Source organism: Geospiza fortis, unplaced genomic scaffold (assembly GCF_000277835.1).
Source record: "Geospiza fortis unplaced genomic scaffold, GeoFor_1.0 scaffold1047, whole genome shotgun sequence".
In the NCBI taxonomy this organism is placed as follows: Eukaryota; Metazoa; Chordata; class Aves; order Passeriformes; family Thraupidae; genus Geospiza; species Geospiza fortis.
Genome location: NW_005054589.1, coordinates 399,968 through 412,152, shown reverse-complemented (window position 1 = coordinate 412,152; position 12,185 = coordinate 399,968). Strand labels below are relative to the sequence as shown.

The following is a 12,185-nucleotide window of genomic DNA, read 5'->3' as shown; positions in this document are numbered from 1 at the left end:
TCACTCTAAGTTAGATAATGCTTTACTAATATCAAGGAGGGGAATGAGATTACCCCCAAGAACGTATTTTCAGAGCCTGGATTTCTTCTCTGTTGCTGATAAGGGGAAACACATCTGATAGATGGCTTGGGGCTGCATCTGAGTGGTATGAGACACCAAAAATATGTTAGAAAAAGATGTAGACTGTTAGAAGAAGCTGCAGAATACACAGAATTTGGTTTTGCCTGTTTACTGAGAAAACCTCACAAGAGCAGTGAATTAAACAAAGCAGCACCTTACCTTTGGATGCCAAGGTTTTGCATGCATGACACGAACTGACAAGACATCTTTTTGCAAGATGCAGATCTGCTCCAGATTTAGAACTGGAATAGAGAGGGATGCTGCAGACAAGGGTTGAGGTCTCTGCTGTTAGTCACAACAGAGACAAGCTGGCAAAAGTGAGAGCTGGAATTCTCAGATCTGAGGTATGCAGAAATATGTGGAAAGTAGGCAGGGTAGAATTACCAGGAAAAGAGAGCAGGAGTTTTCAGAAAGAAACCTGTTTTCAAAGTGTAGAAAATGTATCTTCCCTCTGCTGTATTTCTTGGCAGCCTGCTAACACTCCATAATTATTTTTTTTCTTGAGTTCTTATATTTTAAGACTATAACTGTGGAAAATTGTGAACAGTGATTCAGAGAGACAAACAGTTATTTGAAATATAGGTACATACATGCTGTTTTACTCCTCTTCCCCCAGCACTGAGGATGCCCTCACTTAAGATTTTCCCATTCTGTTTTAAAATTTCAGAGATGATGGGAAAACAAAGAAGCTTTTTTCCCTTCCAGTGTTTTCTAAAGCCTTGGCTGAATTCAAGACATGAGACATACACCAAATACTTTCCTCCCATCTGTTTTTAGGGCATGGCTCAGCTATAGGACAGAGGAGAAGCTCCTAACTGCATCCCCATCCAGGAAAATCCCAGAGTAAAAATTGAGAAAGAATAAAAATGTTCTACATGGGAATGTTTGGGGGTGTGCAAGATAAAAGCCAGTGAAAAGGAGCTGCAGCAGCATGGACAGGGTGGCAGTCAGAAGCAGCAGTATGCTTCTAGGCTGGAGGTCTGGCTGTGTTACACTGCTGCATGCAGGCCTGGTGTGGCTGGAAGGATGGCACCAGTGGTGAGTGAGAGCTGATCCTCCTCCCCTTTCCACAAGGCAGAGTGACCCAGGGCATCCTGGCTGTGTCAGCAGTATCCATGTCCTGTTACTGTGTGCTCTGCCTGCACTCAGGCTCCTTGCAGTCCACATCTGACACCTGCACACACCCCAACAGTCCAGCAGCCCAACAGTCTGCCCAGAGGGAAAGCACCAGAAGAAAGGGTCAGTCTGATGTCCCTCCTCCCAGCTGAATCGTTCCTCTGTGGGGATTGCAAAGAACATCCAAAAGCTTCTCTTGGAGGAGCAAACACAAGAAGACTGGCTCACTGAAGAGTGTGATGGACTGCTACCCTCACACCAGCTATAAGGGAACATCCTCATCCTCATCTTCATCTTCATCCAGGTCAGTGGTACGTAGGTTTATGTCCTTGAGGATGTCCGAGATGTTTTCAGCAACTCGCCCTGTCAGCTCCATCTCTTCCAACTCGGTATCCGTGGCATAAGCGGAGCTGGGGACTTCTCCCTCTTCCTGTGAGTGTGAGGGCTGGGGGGAGTGTGAGCCGGGGGGCAGAGGGCTCTCAGTGCCCAGGTTTGCTGCCTCCTCTGCTGCCACCATGCCGTTGTCCTCCCGGCCCCATGCCTGCGCGCCCTGCCCAGCCTTGGCGGTGCTGGAAGTCCGGCTGATGTCACGGAAACTGGCAAGGGGAGGCCGGAGACGGACCCCAGAGCGGGTGGAACCCTCTATTGCCTTCTGGAGCTGAAAAAAGAGAAACACTTCAGAAATAAAAAACGTGAAAGGGAGGCTGGCCCAGCCCTACCCAGCAGAACTTCATCTACTCCTTGGGGTAAAGGGATCACAAATGGAGTCACAGCTCTGCCTCTGGGGCCTGTGGAGATAATCTTTTACACTGATGATGTCATGAAAAATTCCACATTAAACAACAAATTCCACACCTCTTTCAGAAACAGTAATAGCCACTCAGTTAAGAGTTGCTATTAAGCCTGCACTCATGCAAAAGATGAACCTGTTAACATCCCTGTAAACAGCACCTGCCGCCTCCTCTGAAATGCAGTCATCCATTCCTTTACGTGGCTTCCAAAGAGCAGACTCAGAATTCAACACTAGACTGAAAATGTAGCACTTGCAGTTATATATATTCCCAGCTGGAACCTGCAGCACCTGTGAGTTACTGCAGTCATCCACAGGACACGTGCAGCTATTTAAGAGGATGGCAGAGGATGTGTACTCACCTCTTCCAAAGCCAGCACTCCCCTCAGCTTCCCCATGCTGGTTACGTAGGCATGGCTGAGGCCCAGCAGTGAGAACAATGTGTGTGTCTAGGAGCAAAACCACAAAAGACCATCTCAGGGGCTTTGGAAATGGGCAACACAGAACTTTGTGCTAGAGCTGGGACTGAGGATTTAGAAATGGCAATCACAAAGACACAAAACTGCAGTTATCCCAGTGAGAAATTATGTCTTCCCTTCTTCCCCTTTTGTATCTGCCAAATGCTGCTCTTTGCTCCTTCTGCTGTGCAGCTGTAGTTGGGACTGTGCTGATGATGGAGAGCACATTCTCAAGGTCATTCTCATCCTGCAGCTGGTGGAGATTCACATACAACACCCTGTGCTGTGCATTTGGAGACCTATGCAGATCCTGTTTCGTTTTGGTGCTGCAAACTGAACTACCATATAGTAATATGTGAAGTCAAAAGCTGCTTAGGTTATTTATTATAGTGCTTTCCTTATCAATAGGGGATTTCTTTTTTCCTGTCCCAGAATATTTTCTGTGAAAGCTTAAGCTTGTTGCTGCTTCTCCAGTGCAGTGAGAACACTGAGAACAAGTTATTCCCTTTCTCTTACAAAGTCTCCTTGAAAGGACAGATATCACACTGCTATCAGTCTTCTTTTCTTCAGCCTAAATATACCCCATTATTTTACTATTATTCACAGATCTGGGTTTCTAAAACTTTCCACATTCTCAGTGCTCATCTGTGGTATATTTCCAGCCTCCAGGTTCTTGAAACTGAGGTCTAGCTGGACTTTACCTGTGGCCTTTACCATGAAATGATTCTGTCACAGCTAGTGTTTGCCCTTTATTTTTAGCATCATATGAGAAACTGAATGTCATGTTCAAGTGTAAACTAGGAAAAATCTGATTTCTCAAGAATAAGACATTTTACTCTAAAGTAAAAGAAAACCAAAGAAAAGAAAACCTGATTAAATATAGCTTGGTCATGATAAATTGTGGTATTCTTTTCATTGCCAGTAGTCTCACATTTTGCTCTAACTGCATATTTCACATAGTTTGATTATTTATTCCTGGGTTTTGTTGTTTGTTTTTTTTTTTCTTTTTTTGTGCATCCAAGTTAAGGTAATTTGTCTGTTATTTCAGAGTTTCTCACTTGCTCTTTTGTATGACAGGTACAAAACTTTCCCCATGATCAGCCTTCAAGTATAATTTTTTTGTAAGTCTACATTCTCAAATGTAGACTTACAAAAATGTAAGTCTACATTTGAGAATGTAAGTCTCAAATGTATCTCAAAGATAAGTGCTAGTGGTTTTCAGATTACTTCACCCACCTGTTCAGAAAACTCATCTGAACTGCATGTTAGCCTATTCTTGTTTTGCTCAAGGCTGAGATCTTAACAGTAATTAATCAATTAATTTAATACAAGGCCTATGCTAACCATTCCTATTAAATATTGGTAAAAGCATGCACTGTGCACTTTTGCATCAGTAGACTGCTTTCCCTTTCCACTGAAGGAAAGCCCAGTCCTACCTTCCTCCTGACACAATGATTGCTTTACTCCCCTGTTATCCTATGCTGACTCCAGGTGTTGCATGATCCAGCTTCCTCTTTCCTTGTGCTTCAGTTCCATGAAGAGCCTGTGGCACAGGCAGACTCTACCCTCTGAGTAGAGGGTTTCTGAAAACCCTCTGAGAAACACCCTGAGAAATCCAGGAGTGCTCATTCCAGTGCTGCACGCTGACAGGGCAGAGTGTCAATCTCAGTGTAATGCCCCAGCAGCAAGGCACACAATGCTGCTGTTAATGTAGCAGACTTTTTTTTTGTCCAAAAGCTTTTTTAATAAATGGACTCAGACTTCTTATCACAAAGGCTTTTCATTTTGCAGGAGATTGGAGATACACACAGAAGATTACAGGAACAAGCTCACTTCTGTAGCTCAATGTGGAAGTGGCTGGTGATAGTAGTTGTAGGTGAAGACAAGGAGAAGAAATAAGTCATAGACTGGACTTGGAATGAGTGGAGAAAAGTGATGTATGTCTCAGGGAGACATCTGCACTCACCTTGTGCAGGGAGGTTCTCTCCACCAGTTGGAAAGGGGAGGGATCTACACGGCAGCTGTCAAAGCACACGTTCTTGTCCAGCTCCTCCTGTTCCCAGGCATCTATCTGACACAGGAAAGAAGGGGAGTCACTCTTACAGCTACCTGCAGCATTGCTGTCTTGTGTACCCAAACTAGTCCCCTCCTCCTGTTAATGCTTTTTCCTTCCTATGTACAGCATTCTTCTTGTCCATTTTATCTCACCCCTCAGGTTTCCCGTGCCTTTCTTGCCAGATGTCAAGTCCCTGTGGAAACAGGGCAATTCAGAGATTTTCTGAGAAGATGAGGTTTTGTTTTTTCCTTCTTAAAGAGGGAGTGAACATCTTTAGCTTTCCTTTCTGCATGCGTCTTCCCTTTGTTGTTGCAAGGTAATTGATCCATTGTGTAAGAAATGAAGGAACATCGTGGGCCCACAGAAGGATTTAGATGAGAGGGCACCTGCGGAGGCCTCTAGTCCAAAACCCTGCTCCAGCAGGGCTGACTTCAAAGCTAGATCAGATTAGTCAGTCTTAGCAGCACATCTAGCCAATCTCTTCTCTTATGGGTGAGACTTGCCCACTGTGCCACTCCAAGAAGAAAATTACTTTGGCTGTGGCTTTGTCTGGCAAGCACTGAGGTTCCTGGAGTATTGCAAGTGATAGGAAGTGGGTACAAGGAGCACTCACATAACCTCACTCTCTTTCTGCACTTCATCTTACCTCTTCTGGTGTCATTGTCTCAATGACTTCCACTGGCTCCTGTAGGAGAAAACACTGTTCAGGACAGCCAAAGAACCCACAGTTTCACAGAGTACAGAAAGGGAAAATCTGCACAGCCTCCTCACCCCATGTGGTCCCCTTTTTGTTCCAAATGGTATATTAGATTTTCCAAGTGCTTAGATTTTCTTTATACTCATCCATTATGTGGTGTACTGTGCCCTTACTGTGCTTCCCCTGCCAATGACAGTTCACCATGGAGTTCTGCTGGAGCAATTCAGGTGCTTAAATATGACCATCTAATACTGATTTAGATGCTCTCAGGATAACCCACATAGGGCCCAACCACTGTCCTGGAGTGAATGGGTCTCCCATGAGCTCTGTCTGTTATCCCCAAACCCTGTGCAGATGTGTCAGATAACCAAGGGCAAGTTTAACATGGCAAGAGCCAAAAACTTTTTTTTTTTTTCATTTTTCTCCATCTGTCCAAAACTGTTTGCCAAATGGAATAGAACTGCATTTTATTGCATGTTAGGCAAAATATCATTAATTTTTTCACTGAGAAAAGATGCCCAAACTCAATCCTGAGATGACTCTTTAGGAAGATGCATACTCCTTTACAGTAATCACAGCCTTTCTCCTTAGGGGGAATTCCCCACTGATGCTGTCAGAGTTCAGGACCATAACTGTGTCCATGCCTTAGCCAAATGCTGAATGTCTCAAGTTTCTAGTTCCATTGCATTCCCTTCCCTCTTTGGGGTACTACCAGGCTCTGTGTAGCCCTAACCTGGATGGTGCTCTCTGTTTCGTGTGGACGGCTGCAATGGCACAAGAACTGCTGGATCAGTTTCCTCAGACTCCTGAAACTGCCTGAAGGATGAGAACAAACATGTGGATAAGAGAGAAGAACAAGTGAGAGACAAAATTACAAAGCCCCACACCTAATGCATCCTCTTAGCCAAGGCAGGCTGGGAAATGCTATGAAGGACACGATAGAGCTGGGCTGGTCACAATCTGGCATTCAGTTTGTAAGATGGTGTCTGGGACATTCCAGAATGAATATTACCATGCAACAAAACATTTCAACTAACTGGATGTGACAGGTGCCAAGGGATGAGGAGTCCATGCGTTCTGCCAGAAGTGGAATGATAGGAATAGAAAATACCAGAATTATACTCCCAGCCAAGGAGTTAGCAAAGAGGAGGAGACGGGACCTGGTGCTGTTGTGAACAAGGCTGTGGAGGAAGTTTGGTCAGAAACAGTGTTAGCTGTGAGCCAAACTAAAAAAAGAAAAGGAAGGTCTCATGAATTCATTTCTGTTCCACTTCCTTTGTCATTCCTGGGTCACCCAGTTCTAGCTTCACATAAAATGTTTCACACACTGTCCTTGTTTTCATATGTGGTTCTTTTTCTGCTTTGGTAAGATAGGTGGATGGCTGCCCCACCACTCTACTGCTCTGGAAGCATAGAGTGGATTTTTCTATGCCTTAGAGGTTTAGTCACACATGAGGGGTGTTAATGAACCAGAATGTGCTATATGCTCAATTACATGTAACACTTGGGTGCCTAAAAGCATGAGCTAAAGCCCTATCCTCTGTACTCATTCTCAAGACTAGGCTACATCTCTGTGCTTACTCACTCTCTGCATATTTCAGGATGCATAAAGGATAAAAACAACCCACCATCCTGCATCACATATACATGAAAAATAAATCAGCAGTGAGCTATGAGTACAGTCTTGAAAGCAAAGCTAATACAGAGCTGGGGTGTGACACAAAAGAGCACAATACATCAATGTTTGTCCATCACATTGATGCAGCTGAATCAGAGAGATGTATGTCCAAGGGAGGAGCCTTTTCGTTTTGGAGATGGCTGAGCAACAGCCTAAGTTACTCAGAAACTTAGTGCAAACATGTTTAGCTCTCAGGCTGCTTTCCCCAGGGAGATGCACTCATGTGCTAAAGGGGCCAAGAGATGGGACTGTTCTATGCAGACTCCACAGAAAATGTCCAAGGAGTTGTTATTGCAAAGAATGGAGTGGGGAGACAGAGAGAGGCCATCCTTAGTGAGCCTAGTTATTCCGTGCTGCCTGAGGGATCATACCAGAAGGTATTTCCAGGTACATTACACAGATGTTGGGATGCACTAGCAAAGTGTCACTCAGGAACAGCAGAGAAAGCTCCTCCTCTCAGTCTCTGGGAAGCCAGCCCCTCACACAGGCAGGTACACACAGTTAGCATGAAAGCTTCCCCAAGCTGGCTAGGATGTGGTTGAGCCATGACAGAAGTTACCATACCTGAGTGTTGCTGGGGCTCCAAGGTTTCAGGCATTTGTTTAAGAGGACTTGTTGGGCCATTTGGCTCCTCTGGGTAACTGGGAGTGGGACTTGGAGGCTGAGGCAGCTGTTACAGAAAGGAGAGAAAATAAAGTCCACCTTGTGCCATTTATTTCTCAGCCTCCCCAAACGCCTAACTGCTTCTAAGCAGTCTCTACGTTGCAGTCTGTCCACTTCTCTCCCTCACCTCGCCCTTCTCCTCTGTATCCTCATCCTCATCAACATAAGCAAAAGATTCGTGCTTCAGCTTGGGCAGGTTTGCCCAGGGTCCATCGTAGGGTGCCTCGTTCAGCTGCTGCTGCCTTTCTCTGTTGAGGAGCCGCCGCCGCTCTGGGCTGATGTGTGCCTGGAGGAGAGCCTGCAGCTCCGACCGCTCCACGGACCCCAGCAGGATCATGGACTCTGCACAACACAGAGCAGGGAAGCCATTAAACCACCTCCAGGTTTTGAAGGTCCCCTTCCACACATCACCCCTTCCTCCTTCCAGCCTCTTCCAGGTGCTCAGGCTTGTACTATCTAGAGCTGTACCAGAGTCACTGACCCGCCCTGTGGAGGCTCCTAGGCTGTGGGGCTGTGGGAAGGGACCTTGCTGTCCTGAGCTGTGCCACCCCACACATGCTCTTGGCTCATGCAGGATCCCAGAAGAGCCCTGTTGTCACAGTTCAGTCTACAGACTTCCCACACACCTCCCTTACATGCTGGATCTGCTTCACTGCCCACACTCCAGCTTCCCTGTCTGGCCAGCTGAAACAGCTGTCTGCCGTACATCATCCACAGTGGGAGATTTTTAGGAATTTTTTTTAATGTGGTGGGTCACACTGCCTGCTTCACACCATGTAATTTGAAAGCTAGTTTCTACGAGCTCAGACAGTCTTCAGGAAGGACCAGTTTCTCCACATTGCCTACCTGGTGAGTCCACCAAAGGCAAAGATTTCACTGTGGTGCTTTGGAGTACCTCTTGCAAGTCTCGGTATTTACAGTTGGAGGAAACAAATTTCACATCTTGGACCATAATATCCTCAACAAAGATATTGTACTTGCTGTGAATTTGGGGAGGATAAGAGGAAGAGTTAGCATATTAAAATGCCAAGCTCATAAATTCTCTAAAGAAATACCCAAATGACTACTTTTTTAAAAAAGTGCTCAAAATACAGCTGCCAAATGATCTTCTGTGAGAGTAATCAGAGGACTTTCCAAGAGGATAAATACAGATTAAATGGATTTCCATTACACTTGTATTTCGCTCCGTTACCCTCACCATAAAATACATACATGTACACATATAAGTATAAATAGTTTTTATATATATACCCATGTGTATGATGTATACTAGAGAGGGGAAGAGGTTTATAGGAATAACTGAGTTTTGCTTCAAGTAAAATAGCCAAATAAAGTATTTCAAACATCTTCTGGGGAAAAAAATCCAACCCCCACTGAATTTAGATAAATGAGACGCCTGATTTTTAGATTTTTAAGCTGAAGCAACTTTGAAGTATTAATACAAATTCAGTAACATTGCAGGCCATTCAGACTTGTCCTTTCAGTGAAAAAAAGAAGAGGACTTTTCTCTATTTTTGTGTATGAAACCTAATTCTACTCCAACACGTGTTTTTTCTTACTGCAGGCCTATTGTGCCTTCTTAATTCCTTTGTAGTACTGGACCCTTTTCATAACCTTTTATTCCCTTTGGTCTTAACCCTCTCCTGCTTTATTCCTTGCCTGTTTTGCTACTATACCTTATGTGATTCCAGCCTAGGTCTGGCAGGTAGGGCAACTTCTTCACCTGGATGATGCTGTCGTAGAGGCTGGGCTGCAAACTCTGGGCCACCATGTTGGCAAGGATGACAGCCACCATCATGGGCAGGATGTGAGAGATCTGACCCGTCAGCTCGAAGCAGATGACAGCGGTGGAGACAGTGTGGCTCACTGCTCCTGTCAAAGCTGCTGCACCTTTCCCAGGTAGGAGAAAGAATAGAGAGAGAAGAAGACTGTCATATAGAAACAGCATGTCATGTCAACCAGGAAAATTACAGCAGTGGGACCAGGTGAGGAAAAAGGAAGGTGTGAAGGCTCACCAATGACAGCATACCCTCCAGGTAAGATTTGGTAGAGAATGTCGTCAAAGAGGATCCCGTTGGGAAAAAGTGATGCCATGATTTCCCCAATGAGACGTCCAAATGCAGCACCTGAAAAATATCACTGACAGTTATGGAGTTAACATTTAAGGAACATCCAGTCTGTGCTGTGCAATCACTTGGATATTTTCTAACAGAAACAAAGCCAAAACTTACATTAAAATGACACTGATAACTAAAGAGTAGTTCTCAGTTACAAAATACAGAAGTTAGACTCCAAGAGGAAAGAGGTGTACTAAGACTGGTAAATACAGCTGACCACTTGTTCATTCACTTGGGCATACCAGGCACAGCAGTAGCTGTGATTCCCAAGCTGGAGGACATATTTTCAGACTGTGTACAATGTCAATCCAGATCACAGTTATGACCCTTTAGACTCTCATTCTGTGAATGTCTAAGCATTAGAATCCCAGCATACAGAAGAGTTTTTGTGGGAAGGGACTTCAGGAAGTCTTCTTCTGACCCCTGCACAGAAAAGGGCTGATTTCAAAGTGAGATGGAGTCACCCATGCCTTTTTCAGACAGGTTTTACAAGTCTGCAAGGATCTCTTGGACTGGTGGACACAAAACAGCACAGTGTTCCAGAATTGTATCCAAAATGCTGAGTGCACAGAAACAATTTCTTTGCATTGCTGTCTAGGTCTTTTCCTAATACAGCCCTGATGTTGGTTAGCCTTCATCACTGCAAGGGCATGGTTACTGCCTCATGTTCAGTTGCTGCCTGCCAGAACTCAGAGGTCCTTAGAGCATCCCTATTTCATTTGAGAGTTGTGGGTACTTAATGCTGAACATCATGAGCTTGTACAGCTCAGTCTAACACAGCCTCTCTTTCTAAACATTAGCATCACAATATTTTTAATTTTTTTGTTGTTATTGGAATTAAAACCAGTTAAAAGTCAATAAACTTTTTATGTTATCACATTTCAGTCAGAAGAAAGGAGTTAGATTACATTGCGGGTACGAGTTTTGAGGTTATCTCTTCTGGCTGGCTTTCAGGGGTGAAAGGAGCAGCTGCTATTAATTGTAGGATGGAAGTTTCTCTGTAAGTGAAGAGGCATAGAGATTAGAAGGCCATGGCTCAGCATGTGTCCCCAAGTGTGACCTTCCTTATGTAAAAGGGTAGGGATTACCTACTTGGCATTTGGTTTTGGGGGGTTGAGGAAATGTCAAAAGCAGAGACCCAGAGGCTGGTCTATGGACTGCTAATCAGGTTGTCATAGACATCAAGTGATGACTCCTCATATGCCAGGTGAACCCTGCTGGGTGTGTAGGCAGTGTCTCTCCTGTTCTCTTCCCCCTGTCAGATGAATATGCTGCAAAACAAAATTGAAACTCACCTAATACGAAAACAGGCATGAAGCCTCCACAGGGGATTGGCATCGTGGTGGCAATAACAGCCATGCAGAACTAGAACAGAGGCAGAGGGTGCAGTTGTTACTGAGCAGCAGTAGCATTTCCTGCTGCCCCACTCTGCGCCCAGCCTGGCTACAGAGACCAGAAAGCTGCTGAGGTGTAGTACTGCTAACTGAGCTCTGTCTTTGCAGCACCAAACCTGGCTAAATACAGCTGAAAACTGACTATACTGCAGTGGAGAATCAGGCCAGGCCTTTTCCCAGAGTCAAAATAGCAATTTATTGTTTATGTGGTCTATCCCAATGCTGAATTTATCCAGAAGAAAATCAAGAGCAGTTATCTAGTGAGTAGAGAAAGCCTTTGGTGAGCAGGACAATGCCAATGAATCTAGTGACTCAGGGTACAGCTCCTCCAAAGGCAAACAGATGGACTCAGGACAGACACACTCGGTAGTCCACTCCTCCTCTCCTCTTTTCTTCAAGTAAACAAGACCTTTTCTGCTTGGTGCACTGTAATAAGAATTATGACAGAAGGAGAACCCTTAACTACCTGTCAGATATTGATAGAGTGTTTTACTTCAGGTGGAAACAGTTGTGTCAATCAGTCATTGATAGCTGCTCTTGATGTACTGAAATTTTCAACTGACATTGCAAGGTGGCCTCAGCTTTTCTGCCCTTTTGCAATAAGTAAATAATAAAAGAATTAGTACCTATTCTATGAAATTTTTAAATCTATCTATCTATCTATCTATTTTTCATCTTAGGAAAACCTCCTTGCTACTTTTATTTTGAACACTGGAATATCATATTTTTTCTTTCAAATGTCTTTTTTTTTGCTCTGTCCTATTATACAGCTGATCCTTTCAAGGCTGAACAGTTGCAACTTCCACAGATGGTGTCAGCTCAGAATTTTTAATCTGCTGTTGCTTTCTGGGATGTGAGCAAAAGTGTTTTCAGCTGCATTTCTCCATCAAGTTTTGATGGACTGCTAACAAATCCTTGAGCCTCACACAGCTATAGATTGTGCTTGTATATTCCTATTTGTCTCCTATCTGAAGTCAGGAATATCAAATAGACTGTATCAGACTTCATTTATATCAAACATAAATTATCTGAGAGCTTTTTAGTTAGTCAAGTATTTATTTTTGTGGAACTCCAGAAATCTTTCCTGATTTGGTTT

The 12,185-nt window shown here is 44.2% G+C and overlaps 1 protein-coding gene across 2 annotated transcripts in view; it reads right to left on the bottom strand.

Annotated features, from left to right (window-relative positions):
* Positions 1 to 1,406: 1,406 nt before the first annotated feature.
* Positions 1,407 to 12,185, bottom strand: part of CLCN1 (chloride voltage-gated channel 1) — a 35,498-nt gene continuing 24,719 nt past the window's right edge. Inside the window, exons 13-23 of one of the 2 annotated variants that reach the window (XM_031064426.1) lie at positions 10,991 to 11,060; positions 9,594 to 9,704; positions 9,255 to 9,462; positions 8,425 to 8,558; positions 7,706 to 7,920; positions 7,480 to 7,585; positions 5,971 to 6,053; positions 5,187 to 5,225; positions 4,451 to 4,555; positions 2,389 to 2,475; positions 1,407 to 1,894 (exon numbers count right to left, since the gene is read on the bottom strand). In XM_031064426.1, the coding sequence (XP_030920286.1) occupies positions 1,499 to 1,894; positions 2,389 to 2,475; positions 4,451 to 4,555; positions 5,187 to 5,225; positions 5,971 to 6,053; positions 7,480 to 7,585; positions 7,706 to 7,920; positions 8,425 to 8,558; positions 9,255 to 9,462; positions 9,594 to 9,704; positions 10,991 to 11,060 (1,554 nt within the window). In that variant the 3' untranslated portion in view covers positions 1,407 to 1,498. Of the gene's footprint in view, positions 1,895 to 2,388; positions 2,476 to 4,450; positions 4,556 to 5,186; positions 5,226 to 5,970; positions 6,054 to 7,479; positions 7,586 to 7,705; positions 7,921 to 8,424; positions 8,559 to 9,254; positions 9,463 to 9,593; positions 9,705 to 10,990; positions 11,061 to 12,185 lie in introns of those variants that run through there. The other variant, XR_004082647.1, reaches the window with a different exon arrangement.